Source organism: Eptatretus burgeri, chromosome 3 (genome assembly GCF_056783735.1).
Source record: "Eptatretus burgeri isolate ZD-2024b chromosome 3, Ebu_testis_v1, whole genome shotgun sequence".
In the NCBI taxonomy this organism is placed as follows: domain Eukaryota; kingdom Metazoa; phylum Chordata; class Myxini; order Myxiniformes; family Myxinidae; genus Eptatretus; species Eptatretus burgeri.
The window spans coordinates 60,487,569-60,512,932 of record NC_140963.1 but is presented as its reverse complement, the minus strand read 5'-3'; the positions used below and the strand labels follow the sequence as shown (position 1 = coordinate 60,512,932).

Below are 25,364 nucleotides of genomic sequence, written 5' to 3'. Positions count from 1 at the left end.
GCCTTCGTCTGCAGCTTGATGGAGTAATGCTCTCCTCTTCGGGTTGGCTTCCCTGCTTCAGACCTTTCTCAGCCTCATACCATGAAACCCAAGGCCTTCAACATTATTGGAATCTCCCGCAATGAAGCTGAGTCTATGGGCTTATCACTTCGCTGTTACAGACAAGTCAGTGGTCTCTCTCTATTCTACCATCTCCTTTCTTGCCTTGCACCCTCTGCTCTTTCTATACTTGTCTCCCCCCCCCCCCAGCATTTCTGCAGGGCAAACACGGTCCACCATCAACCCCCTTCTGGTGAGACTACCTAAATCCAGGATCACAGCTCATTTCCCCACCTGGAGAATCAACTTCTACATCTTCTTCAATCTCATTCTTCCCTCCAGGTCTTCAAGACAGCTGTTCACCACCATTTCAGATTGTTCTCAATCCAAAACCATGATCTTTTCTACCCTTGTTAACCCCACCTCAATCCCTACTCCTTCCAAATTTTCAGTTTTCCCTCCTGAGTTTCCTTCTGTATCCATCTTGTCTACCCTATGCATGCTCTCTTGCCCCCATTCCTCTCCACATACATTGTTTGTCCAAGTCTCCCTCTATATTGGCCTTCAACTCTGCTGTTGGTGTTTCCCCCTCTCTCGACTGTTCCTTTTGGCCTGTTGTGTCCTGATCCATTCAGTGTACTAGTAAACCACGAGCCTAGACTATGTATACAAATTTTTTTTTTATAATAATAATAATAATAAAAAACTGTGCTCGTAAAGCTGCCAATCAACCTTCATGAGAATGCACATGTTCCAACATCCGATATTAGGCTGTGCCATTGAAAATGACCATCACGACTACCATGGTCTTCCAACTGGCGACCGAGGCCTGATGCCATCTATCTCAACTTCTCCTGTAAACTTGAATATAGAGTGAAGATTTGCAATATCACTGCCCTTCCACACTAAACTGAGATGACCAGAACAAATTTACTGCATGACATAACACAGTACCTCTTATGTGAGCCAGCACATAGAAAGTCTAGGAGGTATGACGTGGAAACACACACACACACACACACACACACACACACACACACACACACACACACACACACACACACACACACACACACACACACACACACACACACAGTGTTATACTGGTTATCCACCTTTGTTTCAGGCTTGTTGACGGAGGTGCAGTGCAAATCAAAACGTCTTCGCAAAAGCATGAAGAAGAACATCGACAACATTCCAAACCAGAATGACAACAAATTGGTTTCGTCAACCACCAAAGTCTGTGAGGCAAGTCATATCATAGAATATTAATAATTTTGTTTGGCTTTTTCCTTTAAGTTGTCAAGTCACCAGCCCCTGCAAGAAAAAAAAACAAAAAAAACAGTTAGTATAAGACAGATGGTAACATCATTTACTTAATCATTTAAAAATATTGTTTTGTGCACAATATTTTGGCCACTTAGGAGAGCCGATTGTAAGGTGTCATCAGCTTTGGTTACTGGTTCGAATCCTCACATTTTCCTTTCTGTTTGATGTATTGCATTACACTTATGGTCAATTTGACTTTGTACCAGATCTAAGCTGATGAGGCCCAAATGACGAAACCTCTGTCTTGAGATGATACTCTGTTATTGTCACACACACACACACGCTCTCAAAAGTGTTCGGACGGCATGCCTAGATTTGAAATTAACCTTCCCAATCTGCAGGTGAATATTTTTTCCCATAATGCAAAGCAGCCTGTAATCTTTACCTTCGCATTCTGCGAAAGGTTATGTTTTGGTCGGCGTGTATTTATTTATTTATTTATTTGTAATCTTGTGATTCGTATAACTCAAAAAGTATTAAACCGAATTGCATGAAATTTGGTGGGATGATTGGTTATTAGCCAGGAAGCATTTGATTAGATTTTGGGATCGTTCGGGTCAAAGGTCAAGGTCAAGGTCACGAAAAGGTCAAAATAGTCTTTTTACAATAACACGGTCAATTTTTATTCAATTTGCATGCAACTAACGCCAAAATGTTCAGAATTCAATGCTTCATCTTGTGATATGCAATATGACACAATGCCGCCCATACTCTTGTTACCGGTTAGGGGTCAAAGGTCAGGGGGGTCACGACCTTGAAAAATATGCGGTTTTTGTCATAACGCGGTCAATTCTTGTCCGCTTTACATGAACCCAGCACCAAAATGTTTAGAATTTAATGCCCAATCTTGTGACACGATGACGTCATAACACGTCACCGGTTGGGGTAAAATGTCGGGGGGGGGGTCACGCCCTTCAAAAATATGCGGTTTTCGGCATAACTCAGTCAATTCTTATTCGATTTGCATGAAACCAGCATCAAACGAGATTACCTTCTCTTGTTGAAACGTTGTATTCACCGAGCTTGCGAGTGAAGACTCGCCAAAACGACGTGAGTTGATTGTTGTTTAGTCCGTAGCCCCCAAAAGTCGGGGGGGGGGGTCATGACATTATAGATATGTGGTTTGTGTCATAAGACCATTCATATGAAACCAGTTCCCCACACTCATACCAAGAACAAAAAAGTAGTGGCGGCGAAGGTATGCGCTCTATGAGTGCCCGTTCTAGTTAAATTTGTCTTTCTGTGCCATTTTGCACAATGCTGTTTCAATGGCTTGGTGGTACCATGGTGTGGGCCCACCATGGTCAACCGGTGTGACACCATGGCAACACACCTTACCATTCAATTTTAATTGCATCGTTTGTGATCAAGATGATTGTCTTCAAAATATTTACCATGAACAGATTAATGACTCGAAGACAGTGTCATGAATTTTCCATTTTTTTGTTTTTTTTATCTCGTGTTATGTTTTCGTCACAACCACAGGGTTCAGAGCTGACGGCTGAGCAGCAGGAGCTCATTGACAGGATCATGGAAGCTCATAGGCAATACAGGCTACCCCGTGACCTCGTAGGCATCTCATTCTGTCCTTCCACATACAGTTGCATATCTATACTACAAGTTTGTTTGTCTGTCTGTGTGTGTGTCACCATTTTTCTCAGAGATGGCTGAACGAATCTTCGGCAAACTTTCAGAGGTTCATCATTGAGTGCCAGGCAGTGTTTTAGGCAAAAAAAATTGAACATTTTGAAAAAAAACAAAGTTGGACGTTTTAGGATTTTCTTTAAAATTCACTCTTTAGATCTTTAAAAAATCTTTATGTATGTGAAAGGTGATATTAAATGATCCCCAGCCCTATTCCTTAGTGGGTGTAGGGAAGTGTAAAGGCTCCCACAAAAAATAAAAATAAATCCTAATTTGATATCTTCAAAATGTCAACAGGATTAGAACAGTACCAGGTGATGCCGGGTACCCCTGCAAGTAAGCCTGTCCACCTGCGCTCAGCGGAAGGTGTGTGTGTGTGTGTGTGTGTGTGTGTGTGTGTGTGTGTGTGTGTGTGTGTGTGTATGTTTTTTTTATCCCTGTCTGTTTTTCTGTAAACAGGATATCTCAAGAAGTTGTAGACAGATTTGGAGGAAACTCGTTGGACAGGTTGGGTGTTCGACAAGGAAGAATTAATTTTATTTTAGGGAAGATCCGAATACGAGAATTTTTCGAAATTCTTCAGTGATTCTTCACCTTTGAGAATGGATCTTCAGTTAAAAACCCAGCTGATTCATTAATGATCTGAGAATTGGCAATTTGTGTGTCCCTTCTAGTCTGGTCTACCCGTGATGTCAGGCCACACATGGTGGTTGCCTCTTAATTCACTGGGAGCAACTTGAGATGGGCACAAAAATGTTACCTGTGAAAGTTACGCCACCCAATGGACCCCCCTTCCCCCACCTTTCTCACCGAAGAGAAAATGATCGATGTTTGCTTTGTTGCTGAGATACAATTGATCATACTATTGATTTTGCATCTCTGGAAGACTAAACAATTGTATTTCTATGCCTATGAGTGCATTAGGTAACTGTGTTGGTGGTGAAATGGGCCATTGCTGGGTGCGGAGTGCAGGAGGAGAGGGAAGAACAGCAGCACGAGGTGATGGAGCTGTTTCACCTTTCAGAGTTGGCCACACAACACGTGCAAGCACTTATCGAGTTCACGAAGAAACTGCCAGGTGTTTCACCAACACAGTACAACAGTATGTCAAACTCGAACATCGAATGGTACTCAATCAGGGAGAAATTTGGTCCATTGGGAATACCATTGGTGGATGTTTTTGGAAGGGTTAAAAAAACCCCAAAAAACCAATGTGTGGTTCTCCTGGAGGGTTAACCTTACAAGCAAAAGCTTCTTGGTGAGACAGAAGGTACAGTGAGGTGGGGGTGGGGGTACACCTATCCACAGTATGAAACACCTGAGTTCCAGAGTATGAATGTTGTAGATTCAAAATATGGCGCAAAAAATTACAAGCTCACTGATTGCTCTTTGTTCTCCTGGCAGGCTTTCAGACCCTGGGCCATGAAGACCAGATTGCATTACTCAAGGGTTCAGCCATTGAGGCCATGATGCTCCGTTCAGCACTCACTTACAACGGAGAGCAGCTTGCTCGCATGTCACCTGGCTGCAACATCCAGTTACTGCGCAACGCCGGTATGTCTGGATTCCAACCTTACAATGGCATGTCAATTTTATTAGCTTTCAAGGGTTGTTCATTTAAACCTTAGAACAAGAACAGACTTTGTGCATAAATGGTGACATTCTGATGGGTATGAATATTGTTTTTCAAAATTATCTTGCAGCTGAAAGCACCTCTTCATCGAATGAACCCATTATTCCAAGGAGGAATTTTGACCCAAAGACCCGGTTGCCCTATACGATTCCCTGTGCCGTTTTAATTAATTTGTATGCATTACCATTTTGTGACGAGTAGTGTTGGTTTTGGCTGATAGGATTTTGACGCTCATTTGCCTCTACGCTGTCAAGCCTGTGTTTGAATCCCAAACCAACTATAAACTGTCGTCCTGGTGTTTCACAGGCAGGGTGATTCATCAGTGTGTGTGCTGTCCCTCAGATGGACATTAAACTTGGCGTCCCATCTGCCAGCATTAGTTGGTGGACGTTAAATATCCCACAGTGTCGTTTGTGAAGAGTAAGCGAGTTATTACCGGTACACTGAACAAATTCCAAATTCCTGCCCCAACTACCGAGGGAGAAGTATGGCAAACTACCAAGCATGACCCCAGCCCAAGAAACTGCTTCGGAAGAACCAATGCTCTGTAACAGAGTACAGTACATCGGAGTGTGGGTTTATTTACAGTACAAATGGAGATACGGGTCACCCAGGTAGAGGAGTTTACCCATATTTATAAATTACTCAAGTTTTGCAAGAATGTTCATTTTATTGTATTCAAAGTGACTTCACTGCTTTGTTTTTCAAGTTCGTCATTATTAATTGTAGTTTCTGTTTCAGGGATAAAGGATGAATACATTGCCCCGATGTTCAAGTTCTACTACAGCATGGGAGCACTGGGTGTGACTGAGATGGAGTATGCATTACTTACTGCCACCGCCATCCTTTCTGCTGGTAAGAAAAGACACACACACACACACACACACACACACACACACACACACACACACACACACACACACACACACACACACACACACACACAATTTTCCATTGTATAGAAATATAGATGGATTGAATAAAATATATCTTACAAGGGTGGGTCAAAAGGTTTTCCCCTTGACAATAATGTGAAAGGCCGACAGAAAGATGTTGAGGTGGCATGCTTACCTTTGAGTTTCCTCGTCTGACCCGACTATAAACTGTTGGATTGGTACTTCACAGGCAGGGTGTTGCATTAATGAGTGCGCTGTCCCTAAAGGCCCAGTCACACCTTGACGTTTTAGCCAGCAATGGCAACGTATCAAAATGTATGTAAAACGCTGGCTTACGCTGAACTTTTGATGTTTTTTTTTTTAAGATTCGGACGTATTCATAACGAGTTGGTCGTATGCATAACATATTAGTAACGGACACAGAACGTTTCGATGTCTTATAGATAACTGATACCAACGAATGCTTAGCCTGTTGTCGGCGTTCACAACCTATGCCCAACGATAGTCTAACTTATGCATAGCGCGCTGAACGCATCGCTGACGATCACATGGCGTAGCCTATTAAAAGGCTGCCTCACAATGATTCAAATGATAACCGCCGGAGAAATGGAAGCATCAACATCGCAGTCACACCTTGGCGATCTTGCCAGCGTATGCCGACCTCTGAAAAATGCGTCTAAAACGCTGGCGCACGTCGAATACGGTATGGGTAAGTTTGGTATACATGAGTAGAACGCTAAGGTACGCTATCATACGTCGTAGTAAGTGGAGTACGTCTTGAAATTTTAAACGTGTTAAATTTTTTACGACTTACTTGCCGTATGCCTCACACGTTCCGCATGCGATGGGAATAAGTTGTACGCACGATATGCGAACGTTGACACACGTCGACAAAAGTTACTTGTAAGTTACTCATAAGTCGAAACATATCGAGGTTATGGTTAGCGTCAGTGTTCCAGACTCACTGTTTTTTTTGTTTTTTTCTTCTTCGGTATGACGGTGATGTTGACACTTCGATTTCTAGTGCGATTATAATATAGTATAATTAATAGGCTGCCGCTCAACGATTTAAATCATAACCGCACTAGAAATCGAAGTGTCAACATCACCGTCATACCGAAGAAAAAAAAAACCAGGGAGTCTGGAACACTGACGCTAACCATTACCTTGATGTGTTTGGACTTATGAGTAACTTACAAGTAACGTGTGTGGACGTGTGTCAACGATCACATAATGTGCCTACAACACGTTACTCATAGGTTAGAAATAAGTTTCGGGTCTGCTAAACATTACCTCGACATGTTTCGACTTATGATTGACTTACAAGTAACGTGTGTCGACAATCGCATAACGTGCCTACAACTTTTGTCCAGCGTAGCGGAACTTGTGAGTCATACGCTGGCATAAGTTCTAAAATTTCAAGCATGCTAAAATTTGAGGACAACCGCAAAGTACAACGATGAAAGCCAGCGTACTACGACGTATGGCAGTGTTTTTCAGCTTGCTCTCAATGTTTCCAAAACTTACCCATAACGTATTTGACGTGTGCCAGCGTTTTAGACAATTTTTTTCAAAAATCGGCATAAGCTGGCTAAAACGTCAAGGTGTGACTGGGCCTTTAGATCTCAGCCTGTCATCGTTCCGAGGTCGGTAAAATGAGTACCAGCTTGCTGGGATTATTGAGCCATTCGGGTATCCTGCATCGGAGTGGTGACCCGTCCAGGATTGTGCCCAATAGCCCAGGAGACTGCTTAGGCAGCACCAACGCTCTGCATAAAGTATGGTCCCAATGGATGGATGGTCCCTTAGATGGACGTTAAGGTTGGCACCTGCCTAAAACCAGGCTGCGAGAATTACTTTTTGGATGTTAAAGATCGCACGAGGCCTTTGGCAAAGAGTAGGGAAGTTATTCCCAGCACCTTAGAAAAAATTACAAAATCCTGCCAAACTTGATTCGATGGTTCTGGAGGGCCACCACAACTCCTCACTGCCAATGATCAATCATGGTACAAAATTGGGTCTGCACAACTGACGTTCAAATCAAAAAAGGCACACGATGATGATGATGATGATGAAGAACAATTGTGAGTCATTTTTTTTGTTCTCCAGTTTCCAGCCAGTTTTACACAATATATTGTCCAGGATGTACAGTGCTTTATTTAAATATTTATTAAAGTATATATTTCAGGCCACCCTGTACAGTGAACTCTCCTGCTCTCTCAAAACCTCCAAATCTTTGCCTCGACTCCCCCAACCCCATTCCACCTCACCCCAACCCCCAAAGACCGACCGTACATCCGTGACCGGTCGAGGGTCGAGCACCTGCAAGCTCCCCTTGTCTCCACCCTCGAGGCGGTTTCTCGAATGAGCAAGCCCCATGAGCCACAACGCTTTGCCCGGTTATTGAGCAAACTCACTTCCCTGCGAACTCTTAACCACAACCACTCCGAGCTGCTTGTCGCGTGGAAGATGAAAGACCACAAACTGACGCCATTGTTGTGTGAAATCTGGGATATGCAGTAAGAGTTAAGGAAGATGAATTGAAGAGATTTGTGTGACAATCGCAGCCTTGCCTCAACCAAAGCTTGAAACAAAAGTTAACTTTGGTATTGATCTGACTTATCCAGAGTCGTTTCCATTTTGGCCTGGTGATGTTGTGTAAGGGTGAAAAGCACTTTATTAGCACTTAAAAGCAACATGCTGCTCTTGTGCAGGATAATGCATTATTTCATGTTATATAAAATGAATTGTTCAACATCGTGATTTGAAAACTATTTAGTTCAGAATTTTCCGAAAATAAATAAACATTCCATCCTCATCTGCTACATGCTACTTCATCTAACGCTTCTACCTCCTCAGACTTTTCTATTCCAAGCATGATTCGTTCATTGCATGACTATTTCATCTTTTTGTGATGTCATCTCACCAGATGGAGATGGGATGGTTTTGTTATTTTATCACAGTTGGATTAATCTCCTCTGAGCTGTCTAGTCTGAGTTTTGATTTTAAAATGTCATCATTATGCTGCTTCGCAGCCATTGAGTCAATGAGTGTGCCATCCTCCAGAGGGGACATGAAGCCGGCTGTCCCATTGCTCGCATTTCCATAAATGGCCAGTAAGGATGTCATGGCTTCCAAAGGAGTAGGCCATTATTGTTCTCCACAGTGGCAAAGGATAATGGAGTAACCTCATTGGAGGATCATGGAGGATCATTACTTGCAGATATGCACATTAGAAGACATATTTGATGTACTTTACATGAATGACAGGAGAATTAGGACACAATGTGGGGAAAAAAATACTATACCACTGTTGGACCCCGCTATTCGCAGATTCGCTATTCGCGGTTTATAAAATGTGACCTGCTTCTACATTCATGGCCCTGTGCTTCGCATATTCACGGGGTTTCTTTCCTGGGTTTATTCCCTTTTATTTTTTGCTTTTTCACGGATGTATTCCCGTTTTTGTTTGCTTTTTCATGGGAGTATTCCAGTTTTTTTCTCGCAGTTTTGCCATTTTTCGCGGGTGCATTCTCGATTAATTTTGCGCGTTTTCGCCGTTTTTCAGGGGTTTATTCACGGGTTTTTTCTGCAGGCGTATTCGCGGTTTTTCACGGGATTTTTGATTTTCCCTTATGAATTACAAACAGCCAGGAGGTTTCCCCCCTTTTTCCCATTGAAATAATTCTCCAACATTTGACATTCATGGCATTTTCAGGAACATATCCCCTGCGAATGATGGGGTCCGACAATATATATATATATATATATATATATATATATATATATATATATATATATATATATATATATATATATATATATATATATATATATCTTCTTCTTCTTCTTCTTCTTCTTCTATAAGAAGAAGATATATATATATATATATATATATATATATATATATATATATATATATATATATATATTTCTTCTTCTTTCGGCTGCTCCCGTTAGGGGTCGCCACAGCGGATCATCCGTATAATCCGCATAGTGATTTGGCACATGTTTTACGCCAGATGCCCTTCCTGACGCAACCCTGGTCGCCTCTTACGACACAGGGATATGGTACACCTATTTTAACCGGGGTATACACCGGCCCAGTACACTGGTACTCATTTCGCCGACCTCGGCAGGATGACAGGCTGAGTCAACCCCCTGGTGTATTAATTCAGTGGCCCAACGGGGCTTGAACTCAGGACCTTTTGGATCCCAAGCCGCTTCCCTAACCACTGCGCCAACACCAGGCTTCATATATATATATATATATATATATATATATATATATATATATATATATATATATATATATATATATATATATATATATATATATATATATATATATATATATATATATATATATATATATATATATATATATATATATATATATATATATAGAGATTTGAACCTGGGAGGTACCAGCATTGTGAGTTTGCAGGTGAGAATTCAAAACATATCAACCATGGCCAAAGACAAAATGATTGCCCTTATTTACCATGGGTACACCATCAGTGGTGTCACTGCACCCAGAGAAGTGAAGCAACCAGCAAGCCAGGTGCTAATGCATTTGCAAAAAGAAATGGAGTCAAATCTCATGACAACTGTTGCCAGAAGGGACGAGCCTATAGTAGGATAGCCTATAGGTCTGTATACTGGCCTTTGAGCTGTCTAGCCTGGGTTTGAATCCCGACCCAGGTATAAACTGTCATCCCGGTGTTTCACAGGCAAGGTGATTGATCGGTGTGTGCCATCTTTCGGATGGACGTCAAACTTGACGTCCCATCTACCCGCATTAGTTGGTTGATGTTAAAGATCCCACGGTGTCCTTCGGTAAGCCATTGCCGGCACCCTGGCCAAATTACAAATTCCTGCTCTAACCTACAGGGGACATTGCATCAGCGGCAGCAAATATGTTACCTGCAGCCACATGGTCTATACGAAAAAAGATGTTGCCAGAAGCAGTGAGACTGTATCATACATAGATCATGCCATCCTTTGGAGAGGATGTTTACTCGGCTATCCTTTCTGGTAGTACTCGCTTATGGATGGTGCGAATTTCACGTTGATGTTTTTTTGTTTTTGTTTTGAAGGGTAAACCTTTGAGGCTATACCATTATTGTGCAGGTCTGATGGTGAGGGTGGGGAGACATTGTGTCAGCATATCAGCCATGAATGCAGAACCCAGTACAATCTGGGAAATGATAATGCAACCAGCAGACTAGATATTGCTAACATATGCATTTTCTGTGCATAGATTATCACAATCATATATTTTACCTTTTCTTCACTTCAAAATACAGTTACAGCCTATCAGAGCCATGGGGTCGAGGTTGTGCATTGCCTTTGCCCAAACAATTCTCCATTGAAGTAACAAACTGGTGTGCTTGCATAAGATTATGCCTCAACTGATCCACAGATTTATCCCTTGGGCCCTGGAAGACCTTTAAAAAAAAAGTGATGAAAGTTAAACTTGTTTCTCGTTTTTAAGTGATTGGCTGGGGGTGAGAGTACAAACGTCCCAATGCTATGTTTCCTCCATTGTGGTGAGGGTTTTGCCGCAGAAGTACCTCTGATAAAAAAAAATCATTGCAGTTCTAGTGATAAATTGTGATTTTGTGCTGTTTCTGGTGATAAATTGTGATTTTTCTTTTTGTGTTGTAATAAATATTGCAATGCACAATTTGACTAGGTTAAATCATCAATGCCGACTCTTAAACCAGCTTAATATTCAACAACTGACATGTTTACTGCAGGAAATAAAAACACTCGTGTGTTGTGAATGTGAGAAAATAAACTTATTTTGTCATCTGTACCATGGATATGAGTGAATGTTATTACCAAAAAATTAAGATAATTTGAATTTCCTTTCTCCTCTGATATACAGCATCGCATCGCAACACACACACACACACACACACACACACACACACACACACACACACACACACACACACACACACACACACACACACACACACACACACACACACACAGTTACATAACCTGCTTGGAAACAAAAGATTATCAAAATCTTTTGCATACAACTGTTCGTCATCTACTTTCACGTTAAAGTAAAATAATGTACATTACACTGCCAAAAGTATTATATTTCAGGGCTCTGAAAGAGTTTAAGTTTGGATACAGGTTTTCCAGGCCAACTCCTTGAGGGAAATCCACTCCGTGCTTTGACAGCCGTCGGTCTCGAAAACAGAAAACGTTTGTATGATCACGGATGGTGGCCCTTTGGGCTAAGATATGAGTCTATGTATGATCATGACTTTCGACTTTAGGGCCAAGGTGCGTGTGCAATATTTGTTTGACAAGCTTTGTTTAACTGTGTATTTTATCTCGGGGTTGAAGTGCACATGCTTAGTTTTGTTATAATGTTTGCTTGTTTGTTTTTTTTCCGATAAAAAGAGCCCTTTCAACAAAGATGGCTAGTGAGACAGAACCCCATCTGTCGATTGATTAGTCCCCCCCCCCTCCAAAAAAAAATGAAAAGGAGGGGGGGGGAGGCGGCTGGCGTTGCCAAAAAGGTTTTCAAAACTAACATTGCCAAAAAAGGCTCAGCCTTGGAATTCTTCCAAAGAAACCTACTTTCTTGTGCACAGAACCATCCTATCTCATCTTCAGTTATCCTACCCCTCTTCCCACCCATGGTACACTGAATCCTGTGGTGAGGCAGTTGCTCTGAAACAACTTGCCTTCTCTTCCTGGAAGGCAAATCTGACCAAAGGCAATCTCAGTGCATTCCAAAAGGTGGCAAGTGTGTCTGCTCTCAGGAGAGCCAAAAAACATATGTCTAACCTCAAGATTTAAGGTTCAAACTTGTATCCCTCCTCGAAAACTTGGTGGTTCCTTGTGAAGTCTGTCACTGGTGTATGCTTCCCTTCCCTCACTTAAAGTGGCATCACAGCAGACTCCGCTTGTGAGAATGTCGAATGTCTCAATTCTGTGGTTACTTTCAAATTTTGTGTCCCCAACTCCTCACTCTTGGTACCCATCCTTCCCTGTCATTCCCAATTCCTCCTGGACTCTATGTTTTGTACCTGAGAAGGTGGACAGGTTTCTGTCAATGCTCATATCTGACTTACTGGACTGGACAGCATCGACTCACCTATCTGAGAAACCTGCTCTGCTGCTCTTGCACATCCCCTCTCTGCCCTTTTCACCTGAAATTTGCCCTTGGTCATCTCCCATGTGCTTGGAAATCAGCCAACATGACCATAATACATAAAGAATGCAAAAATGGATCCCCCAACTACAGAACCATCAGCTTACTTCCAATCATCAGCAAGGTCATGGAATCCATCACTGCAGTTGATATGACATCCTTCATTTTCTCCAACAGCCTCACCTCACATTACCAATTTGGATTTTAGCGTGAGGCAAAAGACGTCCGAGACGTTTGGATTCCGAGTCCATTCTTTGTTCTGTTAAACCGCAATAGTAAAAGCTCTCAAACCCCCCTGCTGGGAGACCCCGTTAAACCAAAGCTAAAGCGTATTCACATCATATAAAACCAAAAGCAAAATGATGCCGCTACAGCCACCCCCCCCCTCCTCGTGTGTTAATTGAAGGGAAGGTGTAAACAAACGGCAATATGGTTTAAGAGAGAGATGTAGACTCCTGGGGGGGGGGGGGGGGTGGCACAGTAAGGAGAAATGGTCAACAAGAAAAATGTACTCATAAATATCATGCTGGAAAGTGAACATGACACCCAGAGCGAGTCGTGTATGGCGGTAAGGGCAATGTTGTAATCGGTGGTGACCCGTTGGTCAGTGGGAGAGTCGGCTCTAGTGCTGCATCAAGAAAAACTGGATTCAAGCGATCCATGGAGACTGTATCATGACCACCGTTAATATCGAGTATGAATATCTTATCAGAGCACTGTAGAACTTTGTAAGGTCCATCATAAGCTTGTTGCAAGGGTTTCCGGGCAGCATCACACCGTATGAATATGTGGGTTGATGTAGAAAATTCCTGGGGAATAAAAACTGGGCGTGACAAAGGCGACGTGTCGGTGTCAGTTGGATGCCCTTCCTGGTTGAATGAAGTTGGTTGGCATAGTTGGTGGTGTCAGGCAAGGTGTCATCGGACGATAAGAATAATTATCCTGGGAGATGAAGCGATGCACCGTATACTAGCTCTGCAGTGGAGCCTCCAAGGTTGTCCTTTAGAGCAGCTCGTGTACTAAGCAGACCAGAGGTATGACGTCGTCCGTCCAGTGTGTGGAGTTGTCGTGCGCTTTCAGGGAAGACATGAGTTGGTGGTGGAAGCACTCCACCATACCATTCACTGCTGGATGGTAAGCAGAGGATGCACACACGGTCCGTACCCAGGAGTCAAGTCAGTTCACGAAAGCAAGCCCATTCAAACTGGTTACCACGATCTGTAGTGATGGTTGATGGAACACCAAAATGAGATATCCAGGTGAGGACAAAGGCCCTGGCGATGGTAGGTGCGATGATGTTAGCTACAGGTGTAGCTTCCAGCCAATGGGTGAAGCGGTCAACAAAAGTCAGTAAATAGCGGTGCCTGTTTGAAAGTGTCAGGGGACTGACAAGATCTACGTGGACCCTGTCGAAACACCTATCTGGTGTTGAAGAGCTACCGAATGGTGTGACAGAATGACGTTGGATCTTGGAGCATTGATAAGGAAGACTGCTTAGCCCAATGGCACACATCAGCGATGATGCATGGCCAGACGTAGCACGTGATGATTAGTCGCTGGGTTGCTCGAGTACCCAGGTAAGCGAGTGAGTGATAAAGTGTCGAAGACTGCACGATGGAACGTTGCAGGAACGAAAGGGCATGACTGTACCATCCATGCATCACACTCAAAGGTAGTGTTTTCCCTTGGGAGCAGTACCTCACAAAATATAAGCAAACTGGCTGCAGACTGTAGACTGTGGAGCTCCGTGTCCTCTCATTACGCTGCTGCAAGTGCATTAAAATTGATGGTCGGTTTGTTGGTAGAAGACAATGCTAATACCTCTGTGTGAGAGAGCATCGGCTGATGAGTTCACGATTATTTTGATGTGCTGGATGTCGGTGGTGGATTGCAAGATATAACTGAGTTGGTGAAGTCTGCGAGGAGAGTGAGAGTCTGAATGGGTGGATAGAGTGAAAGTTAAAGGTTTGTGGTCAGTCGGGACAGAAAATGGTCTGGCCTCGAAGAAGTGGCAGAAGTGTTTGAGTTATACAGGGAGTAATTCCCGTTTGGAAGACACTGTAATTGCGCTCTGTTGGTTTCAGCGTTTTACAGCATAAGGCCAGTGGACTCCAGTGGGCATCGATTAATTGGTGAAGGGCCACACCCACCGTGATATCAAACGCCTCTTCCTTCACCCTTGTTGGCACCTCTGGCTTTGGATGAATCAGAAGTGAGGCATTGGCCAGTGCGTCTTTGATGGTGTGGAAGGCTGACAAGGTTGTCTCCAACCATCGGAACATTTTATGGTGCTTACCAATTGCGAATAATTCGTTCAGCGGCTGCAGTGTTGTGGCTGCGTTTGGAATAAAATGATGCTAAAAGTTTACGAGACCCAAAAACTCTCGCATTTTGCGTTGAGATGAAGGTAACAGGATATCCCAAATAATCTACACCTTCTCCTTCAGCGGACGGATGCCTGAGCGGTGAACACCATGGCTGAGGAAATTTAACTCCAGAATGCAGAATACGCACTTCATGGGATTGATGATGATGCCGAAGTCCTGCAAACGGGTGAAGAGGAGACGTAGGTGTTCCTGATGTTTTTCTGTGGTTGAGCTGGCAATTACAATATCATCAACATACACGTAGCAAAGGTGTAATCCACAGAGCAGCAGATCGATAAAACGTTGAAATGTTTGTGTGGCATTGCGTTGGCCGAACAGCATCGGAAGGAATTAGAACAGGCTGAAAGGCACACTGACTGCTGTCTTGGAGATGTCATCTGCATCCACGGGAATCTGATATTACGCACAAATGAGGTTGACCTTGGATAAGATTGTCGTGCCATGGAGTGTCGTGGTAAAATCCTGAATGTGTGGGATGAAGATATACCTCATCCTTTCTCTCCTCGTTTTTAGCTCGCCTGTTCGAAGAACAGAGAGCTATAGCGATACCCCCGGCGTGAGCGTCAGCGTCAGCGTGAAAATGTTAAAGTTTTTGGTGCAAGTTATTAAGAAGCTTGCCATTCATTTAATGTGTACTAGATATTTTGGTATATTGCTGATATTGATATGGAGGTTCCTTTGGGGTATAATTATTGATGTAGTGAAGTTGAAATTAAAAAATAATTTCAAATGTTTTAAATTTTTGACCTGTTTTGAACTTAACTTTTTTGTAGCACATCAACGTTAAAGTTTTTGGTGCAAGTTATCTATAAACTTGCCATTCATTTAATATGTATACGAGGATGCTGATATTTGGCATGGAGGTTCCTTCGGGGTATATTATTGATGTAGTGAAGTTGAAATTAAAAAATAATTTCAAATGTTTTAAATTTTTGACCTGTTTTGAACTTAACTTTTTTGCAGCACATCAACGTTAAAGTTTTTGGTGCAAGTTATCTATAAACTTGCCATTCATTTAATATGTATACGAGGATGCTGATATTTGGCATGGAGGTTCCTTCGGGGTATATTATTGATGTAGTGAAGTTGAAATTAAAAAATAATTTCAAATGTTTAAAATTTTTGACCTGTTTTGAACTTAACTTTTTTGTAGCACATCAACGTTAAAGTTTTTGGTGCAAGTTATCTATAAACTTGCCATTCATTTAATATGTATACGAGGATGCTGATATTTGGCATGGAGGTTCCTTCGGGGTATATTATTGATGTAGTGAAGTTGAAATTAAAAAATAATTTCAAATGTTTTAAATTTTTGACCTGTTTCGAACTTAACTTTTTTGTAGCACATCAACGTTAAAGTTTTTGGTGCAAGTTATTTATAAGCGTGCCATTCATTTAATATGTGTACTAGGATGCTGATATTTGGCATGGAGGTTCCTTTGGGGGTATACTATTGATGTAGTGAAGTTGAAATTAAAAAATAATTTCAAATGTTTTAAATTTTTGACCTGTTTTGAATTTAACTTTTTTGTAGCACATCAACGTTAAAGTTTTTGGTGCAAGTTATTTTTTAGAAGCTTGCCATTCATTTAATATGTGTACTAGGATGCTGATATTTGGCATGGAGGTTCCTTTGGGGTATACTATTGGAGTAGTGAAGTTGAAATTAACAAATGATTTTAAATGTTTTTAAAATTTCAACATAAGATGGGGTCAAAACCACCCAATGCTCGCCTGTTTATACTAGACGCTTGCCATTCATTTAATATGTGTACTAGTTTACTGATTACAATATACAAATACATATATTGCTTTAAGATTATTTGGATCAGACTTCACTGCTATGCTTTATAAAAAATATTATTGGACTAGTCTTTTAAAAACGATAAATGTATAAACAGGCGAGCATTTGGTGGCTTTGACACCAACTCTCTGGTATTCTTATCTTCTTCTGCGGTTGGTCTGATTGGGCTCCCATATCTTATGTGTAGCCGGTAGGTAAGACATTGAGTTAAGTTCTGCTTCTTGTCCATTTTCTGTTCTGTACTCGCTTGCACTCTTAATTGCTTGTGACCATTATCCTTGTGTACATTATTATTATTTTTTTTTTTTTACTGCATTTCCCCTTTTTGATGATTGCTTGCTTGTGCATTAAAATGCTGCATCTCACCATACCTTCACATTTTACATTGTTTTGTACATAATAAATTCCCTTTTGTTGAACTTCATTTGAAATCTGTGTTACTCTTTGCCCCATTGGTGCAGCGCTATTCATGCCGAGGTTGGTCTGGGAGGTTATAATTCCCCAATTCAATGGCTTTCATCCAAGTCCGGTATACACGAGCGGTTGTTTGGCCACCCCAGTTAAGATCTAATTAAGATGAGCTTAGTGCATAGCTGAGGGCACATCCCCCGATCAGGAGACAGCTTGATCTCCAGTTAAACGGTAATTAGACGGAGAATACTGGACCACGTGGTTGACTACTTAGCGTTCGCGGTTTCCGAGCAACCCATCGCGACAGTTATCTGTGTTCGGCGGCCTCAGGCACGGTAAGTCCGAGGGGAACCGAGGATACCCCTTCGTGGTTGACCCATAACCCGTGGCCGTAACAATATATTGTTGTGGTTTCCACCTGTTCGGCATGCGGGCGACCGCTTTTAGCTAATTGCGGCCGCGTGCCCACCGGACGTGCAATCCAGTCGTAGCTTTCTGGATCAACGCCGAAATCCAGCTACGGGTGTGCTTTTAAACACACCACAACCTTGTCAATACTCTACCCGCGCTACAGGGTCCGATCGCCGAATGGTCGATTTACCTAATTATTCGCGCGGGCAGACGACCGAGAGATTGTACCTCAACGGGACCTGCTTGGAAACGAGCCGCTTAAGCAGCTCGCTCCGTTTGCGATTACCGAGCGTTGTATTATCGCGAAGCCCCGTTGGACCCGATTAGCTTATCGGTATTAAAAACCAGCTATTTATTCCAAACGCAATTACGGCAACTCAATGGAGGAAGGGACGCAACGAGCAGGTGAATATTCAAACAAGGACATTTATTTATAACACATGCACGCATGCAGTCAAGGCAATGAATGGGGGTAGGGACAGGACACGAGCAAAAAGACCCTACAGCCGTTCTATTGATTATTTACACAATCACTTAGTCAGTTCTACTTATAGGACAAGGCGCCACAATTTTTATGCAAAGAAAACCCCAGGAAAGGAAAGGGTAGAACAGGACCCGTAGGCCTTTAATGTTTCCGCGGAGCTGTGAGGACCGAAGGAGCTCCGCGAGACCGCGCAGGTTACCTGCCACCCTCGTGGTGACTCGCTGGACGACCCCCGATGTCTCGCCGTCAACACGGCAGCTGGTGTGATGGCGACTCAGTTGGTCCGGGCCTTGCCGTGCGGCCTGGTTGATCGGGCCTATCCGACGACGCCTCAGAGGAACGGACGGGCCTTGCTCTTTTAAGAGTTGATGCTCTTTTAAGAGCCCGCCCGCTCCTCAGCATTGCTCGGACCGTCTCGTGGCCGGCTGGCAACTTCTCTCCGGCTGCCTCCACCGACCAACAGCCATCCACTGGACTCGAACCTTGACGCTCTCCATCCGACTCCAAGCTCCACTGCACTCGAATCCGAACCCCGACAGACTGCCGGCTTGGCGTTCCAGCGCGCCCTTTTATGGGGTATGGGGGTGGGTTTGGTCTTCCACCTTCGACCTCTTACCCTCCACTGGCTCCGCCCCTTTTGGCATTTTGATCCGATCTGGCCGTCAAATGCGGAGAAAGCGGACGTGGTAGAGATCATCGGCTCCCGCCCCAACGAGGGAGTCCCCATGTCTGTCGACGGAGATGCCGCTCGTCCGTGGAATGCCATTGCTGGCAAAAAGATGACGGCGTTTGTGGAGATGAAGGTGAGATGTTGGCGGTTGTTGGGAATGGTGGTGAGGAGTTGTTGCTGGTTGTGGCGACAGTGGCGAGGAGATGTTGGTTGTGGCGACGGTGGTGAGGAGATGTTTGTTTGCCAAAATAAAGACAGCACAAGAATAATACTACCTCAAAGATCACAGCCCGGCTCACAAATAATTCCCGTTAGACATCGGTGGGGAAATCTATCTGGACACACACTTATCGACATAACTGATCTTCGGGGAACCTGAATGGCGTTCTGTGAATTTCCACAACCGTAACAATATATATATATATATATATATATATATATACATATATATATATATATACATAATATATAATATATACTATACATACATGGTGTCCTGGGATGCTGGAGTGTTGAGGAGGGGGAAGGGAGTGACAATTAACCCCCTACCTATTGCCAGGAGGAATGGGGGGGGGGGGCGGGAGGGAGCCATCATTATGATTCGTGTGCTCTTTTCCTGTATTGCATTTGCCATGATGTGGTGCTATTCGATTGTGCATGAGTGGTTCTACCAATATTAACCTGCCAACACGATTCAACTTGGAAAGGTGTATGACCATCGAATCGAGTTTTTCTCCTGCCATCCCTTTACCAAATTCAAAATAAAAGCAGGATTAGTGCGTGGTACTGTATTTCTCATTATTCACATCCATGCACAGGTTATGTAATTGTTTTATTGTCTCTCACTGAACATGTTCCATGTACATGTAAAAGTTTAAGCTTTCGTTGAAAAGTACACAAATTATGCAACATTTTCAATCAGGTGTTGTGCAACATAGCATCCAGGCTGCCCTGTAAGCTTTGCATCGTAAGATGATTTTATCTAGCTGATGAAATGGAGGCAAACACATATCCAAAACAAGCTTGCATACTCCTGACGAAGTATTGTATTTAGAGATATTTCCCACTCTACGAAAACACCTAATGCAAAGCAGAAGACTCCTTTATTCCAAACAAACTATTGAAGCAAAATTCAGTCATTTTAAAAAGCATGTGGGTACAAAGTTATGCAAAAAAGTATCAATTCATTGACCAGTGAAGGTCAAAGCCAGATTACATTAATAGGATGTTTTGTGAATCTTTCTTTCAGCTTTTCTGATGTGCAACTTCATATTGATAGCAAAAGTTCATACTTGCAACAAATGTCTCTCCGTTTCACTTTTTCACCCAACCTGCCACTGGGATGGGAAGAGAAGGTAAAAGCAATCAGAGATTTTTCACTTTACATCGTATATACCATAAAGTGAACTTAAAACTCCTCAATTAAATGTGATCATTTCTCTATTTGGCACTTGAGGTTGGTACAAGGTGGCATAATGAAGTTGTATTTATCATTCTATCGACTGATTAGCCAATACAAGTTTGCCATCGAGCAGCTACATCCTTATTAACATAAATAAGTGTTGAAATTGAATGTTTACCTTGGAGGAAGAGGGCATGGCCACTTGAACTCTCGAGTGACAAATGATTTTGCAGGAGTAAAAAAAAAAAAGGAAAAAAGTGGAGGATCATTTTTTGCGCAGGCCAATACGACTTTTAATAAATGCTACATGCTCACTGGACTTATAAATTAGCGTGAATGAACGATTTGATACACGATTTCTTTTGTCCACGGATTTGAATGCGATACTGAACCGATATATTGTGTTGTGATAATGTTTTAGCTGCCGAGACTGGATCAAGAGTTGGACTTGCACTCAGTGCTTATCCGATGGAGAATATATGACAAAGTATCGAGCATCAGGTGTTGCAAAGTTGATGACGATCTTTTTTTTTGTATACATAGTCAAGGCTCGTAGAAGAGCTTGTACACCTAATGGATCAGGACGGAATAGGATGCAAAAGGAACAGCAGAGACGCATGGAAAAAGAACGAGAGAGAGAGAGAGAGAAAGAGAGAGAAAGAGAGAGAAAGAGAAAGAGAGAAAGAGAGAAAGAGAGAAAGAGAGAAAGAGAGGACACGAAGAGCAGAGTTGAAGGCCGAGATAGAAGCAGACAATGGGTGTGGGGAGGAATAGGGGAGGTGCAGGAGAGGATGTATGGGGTGGACAAGATGAATACAGAAGGAAACACCAAGGAGGGAAAAATGGAAATTTGGAAGGAGGAAGGATTGGGGTGGGTGGGGGTGGGGATGGTATTTACAAGGGGAGAAAATATCATAGTTTCGGATGGGGGACGATCTGAGATGTTGGTGAACAGCTGTGTTGAAGACTTTGAGGGAAGAATGAGATTGAAAAGAATGTGGAAGTTGGTTCCACAGGTGGGGGGGAAAAAAAGAGGAACGAACGAGTGTGGGTGAGAAGTGATTCTGGATTTAGGTCGTTGAATGTTCAGATTGACATTTCGGTTAAAGTGTCAGTTGAGGTAGATCTTGATTTAGAGGGAGATCTTGCAGATCATATCACCAAGCGAGTCGATCTTTCAGCAAAGGTCAGCTGCCATCTGGACATTCCTTGTAGAGCTAATGCATTCCTGAGTCATACCACGCTCATCACAGTGTACAAAGGCTTTCATATGGAGCTTCATGGAGTATGTCTCTCCGCTCTGGGCAGGCTCTCCTGCCCCTCAACTTGCTCCTTTTGAGGTGGCTAAAAACAAGGCATTCCGCCTCGTTGATATCTGAAGGCAGCAGGTGGATTCCAAAGGTCTATCACTCTCTCATTGGTGAGTTCTCTATTTTATACAAGCTTACATCTGACCTTGCTCCTTCTGCCCCCCCCCCGACCTCTGTTCTCCCTCAGCTACCCGAGGTTGCATATGTTTCTCCAAATACCCTAATTTTCTCATCCTCCCAAAGGTACCGTCTGGTTGCCCACCTGCATTCATTCATTCATCTTATTCTCCCAATTGGGGAATTGTGGCCTTGTGTACATATAAAATCACTGAAAGGAATTTGCTATCTTATTACCTCCTCCACCGAAGGTAAAGGAGGTTATGTTTTCACCCCTCCCTGTCTGTTTTTGTTTTTTTTGTGTGTGCAGGATATCTCAAAAAGTTGTGGACGGATCCAGATGAAATTTGGTAGGTAGTCTGGGTGTAGAAAGGACAAACTGATTAGATTTTGGTGAAGATCCGAATCCGAAGCTGGATACGAGAATTTTTTTTTAAGCGATTCATCACCATTGAGAGATAAGGCCCGGTCACACCTTGACGTTTTAGCCAACGTATGCCGATTTTTGAATTTTTTTTCTAAAACGCTGGCACACGTTGAATACGTTATGGGTAAGTTTTGATAACATTGAGAGCACGCTGAAAAACACTGCCATACGTCGTTGTACGTTGGCTTTAAACGTTGTACTTTTTGGTTGTCCTCAAATTTTTTCATGCTTGAAATTTCACGACGTATGCCGGCGTATGACTCACACGTTCCGCTACGCTGGCCACAAGTTGTATGCACGGTCTGCGATCGTTGACAGACGTCAACACATGCTACTTGTAAGTTAATCATAAGTTGAGACACACCGAGGTAATGTTTAGCGTACCCGAAACTTATTTCTAACCTATGATTAACGTGTTGTTGGCACGTTACGCGATCGTTGACAGACGTCAACACATGCTACTTGTAAGTTAATCATAAGTTGAGACACACCGAGGTAATGTTTAGCGTACCCGAAACTTATTTCTAACCTATGATTAACGTGTTGTTGGCACGTTACGCGATCGTTGACAGACGTCAACACATGCTACTTGTAAGTTAATCATAAGTTGAGACACGCCGAGGTAATGTTTAGCGTACCCGAAACTTATTTCTAACCTATGATTAACGTGTTGTTGGCATGTTACGCGATCGTTGCCACACGTCGACAGACGTTACTTTTAAGTTACTCATAGGCTGAAAGACCTCGGTATAATGGATCGTCCTTGCGTCAGCGTCCACGGCCACGGCCAGGACACTTATTTGCAGCATTCTTCAAACTTTTCTTCGGCATGACGAGGATGTTCACACTTCGATGTCTAGCTTGGCTATGATTCCAATTGTCCATCGGCAGCGTCTATTTAAAATAGTCGAGTTTGAGCATTTTAACACGTTCAGAAGAAACACTTCAAATTTCCAAACCCCAACGTCAAAAAACAAAGGCGAGTGACAGCAATTTAAATCGTTCATTGTAAACAATGAAAATAGTTGAGTGGTACCGTTTAAAAGTCGTTGAGTGTAAAAAAAATCCAATTGTTGAGCGCAAGCGTCTACTTTCAATAGTGGAGTTTGAGCGATTTAGCACGTTCAATAGAAACGATTAAAATTTCCAAACCCCAGCGTCAAAAAACAAAGGCGAGTGACAGCAATTTAAATCGCTCATTGTAAAAATGAAAATAGCTGAGTGGTACCGTTTAAAAGTCGTTGAGTGTAAAAAAAATCAAATTGTTGAGCGCAAGCGTCTACTTTCAATAGTGGAGATGCAGCCATTTAAATCGTTGAGTTTATCATTTAAATCGTTAAATCGTTAAACGCAAGGACGATCCATCATAACCCACACCCTCCCCCTCACACTCACCTACTACTGCCAACATGAACAAACTACTACTAATACTAATACTAATACTAATACTGATACTGATACTGATACTGTTACTGCTGACATGGACATCGACTCAAAAAGGACTCGAAAACACTGTTGGGTTCCCCTTTTATGAGCAGCATTTTTATATACCAATTCCCAAAACCGCTGGGAACACGTCTTTATATGGCAGTTGTAAGCGAGAAACACATTCATTTTTTTTTTTGTAGACAGGAAGACGTCATTGGAATACGTCTACATACGTCGATGTGTGTTGGGACTACGTAAAGAATTGGTTCAAAGCACGTCAAACATAAGTTAGAAATAAGTTTCGCGTAAAAAAGACATTACCGCGACGTGTTTCGACTTATGAGTAGCTTATAAGTAGCCTTTGTGGACGTGTGTAAGCGTCCACATATCGTGTGTAAAACTTATCCCCATCGCATGCGGAACGTGTGTCATATGCCGAGTACGTCGTAAAATTTTGAACATGTTTAAAATTTCTTGACGTACTCTACTTACTACGACGTATGATAGCGTACTTTAGCGTTCTACTCACGTATACCAAACTTACTCATACCGTATTTGACGTGCCCCAACGTTTTAGACACATTTTTCTTAGGTCGGCATACGCTGGCAAGATCGCCAAGGTGTGACCGCGATGTTGACACTTCCATTTCTACGGCAGTTATGATTCGAATCGTTGTGCGTCAGCCTTTTAATAGGCTACGTCACGACATCGTCGGCGATGCGTGCAACGCGCTATGCCTAAGTTAGACTATCGTTGGGCATCGGTTGTGTAGGCCGACAACAGGTTCAGCATTCGTTGGTATAAGTTATCTACAACACAACGAAACGTTCTGTGTCCATTACTAATATGTTATGCATACGACCAACTCGTTATGAATACGTCCGAATCTTTAAAAAAAACATCAAAAGTTCAACGTAAGCCAGCGTTTTACATACATTTTAATACGTTGCCATCGCTGGCTAAAACGTCAAGGTGTGACCGGGCCTATAGGGCCATAAACGATATATAGCACGATATTTCAAAAATGTATTGGGCCAGATATGTTCTCCTGGATAAGGCATCGCATGGCGGAGGTATGCGCTCTACCGAATGCCCTTCTAGTCTCTTTACATTCTTGCTTACCCTTGAAATCCTGCACCATGTGTCCTGTGCTTGTGTCTTTGTCGTCACAATTCAATCAGACAAAAGTATGAACCATTTTCCGAATTACAGGACTTTTTGAAAATGCTCACATCGATTCAGGTGATGCAATTAGTGCATGGAACCGGTCACATGGTGATTGCATCATTAACGAATACACTTATTACACTATTTCATTACGACAATGAATAGCTCCAAATAAACAAGAGCGATAATTACTATATTAATACATGTCCCCTTCCGATGTGATATTTTCTAAGTTTAAAAAGGGCATAACTCCAGTGAAAAATTGAAAGAACACCCTGAAACTCGAACTTGTGCGGGAACTTATCATAATAAAGCCGTGTACCAAGTTTCAGTTGACTACGTTAAAGCGTATGGGGAAAAGTCGGAAAAAGCCATAGGTGGGACGGACAGACGGAGAGCAAACCCATCGTCCTCTCCGGTGAAACTGGTGGAGGACTAATAACCACAACGTGTAGTTTCATGCACACACCACACATCACTGCAAAGGATCTGTACTGGATGAAACTGCTTCCTCTCGGTGATTAGATGAACCGAAGCACACGTTGCTTTGTGATCTCAGAATTTCCGGAGCCCCGTCGTAGCAAACAAACCACCTTTGATACTGAGGAGCATAGCTACAAA

The 25,364-nt window shown here is 42.6% G+C and overlaps 2 protein-coding genes across 5 annotated transcripts in view; one reads left to right on the top strand and one right to left on the bottom strand.

Annotated features, from left to right (window-relative positions):
- The window catches only part of LOC147030014 (bile acid receptor-like), a 90,720-nt gene extending 73,381 nt beyond the window's left edge, over positions 1 to 17,339 (top strand). For 2 of the 4 annotated variants that reach the window (XM_085873651.1, XM_085873650.1), the window contains exons 5-10: positions 1,166 to 1,287; positions 2,854 to 2,937; positions 3,985 to 4,090; positions 4,417 to 4,566; positions 5,387 to 5,500; positions 7,826 to 9,285. In XM_085873651.1, coding sequence (XP_085729777.1) covers positions 1,166 to 1,287; positions 2,854 to 2,937; positions 3,985 to 4,090; positions 4,417 to 4,566; positions 5,387 to 5,500; positions 7,826 to 8,064 — 815 coding nt within the window. In that variant the 3' untranslated portion in view covers positions 8,065 to 9,285. Of the gene's footprint in view, positions 1 to 1,165; positions 1,288 to 2,853; positions 2,938 to 3,984; positions 4,091 to 4,416; positions 4,567 to 5,386; positions 5,501 to 7,825; positions 9,286 to 10,674; positions 11,361 to 15,171 lie in introns of those variants that run through there. The other 2 variants (XM_085873653.1, XM_085873652.1) reach the window with 2 other exon arrangements.
- A 2,365-nt stretch (positions 17,340 to 19,704) lies between these two features.
- SVIP (small VCP interacting protein) overlaps positions 19,705 to 25,364 on the bottom strand; it is an 11,585-nt gene continuing 5,925 nt past the window's right edge. Inside the window, exon 4 of the mRNA XM_085873649.1 lies at positions 19,705 to 20,228. Coding sequence (XP_085729775.1) covers positions 20,214 to 20,228 — 15 coding nt within the window. The 3' untranslated portion in view covers positions 19,705 to 20,213. The remainder of the gene's footprint in view (positions 20,229 to 25,364) is intronic.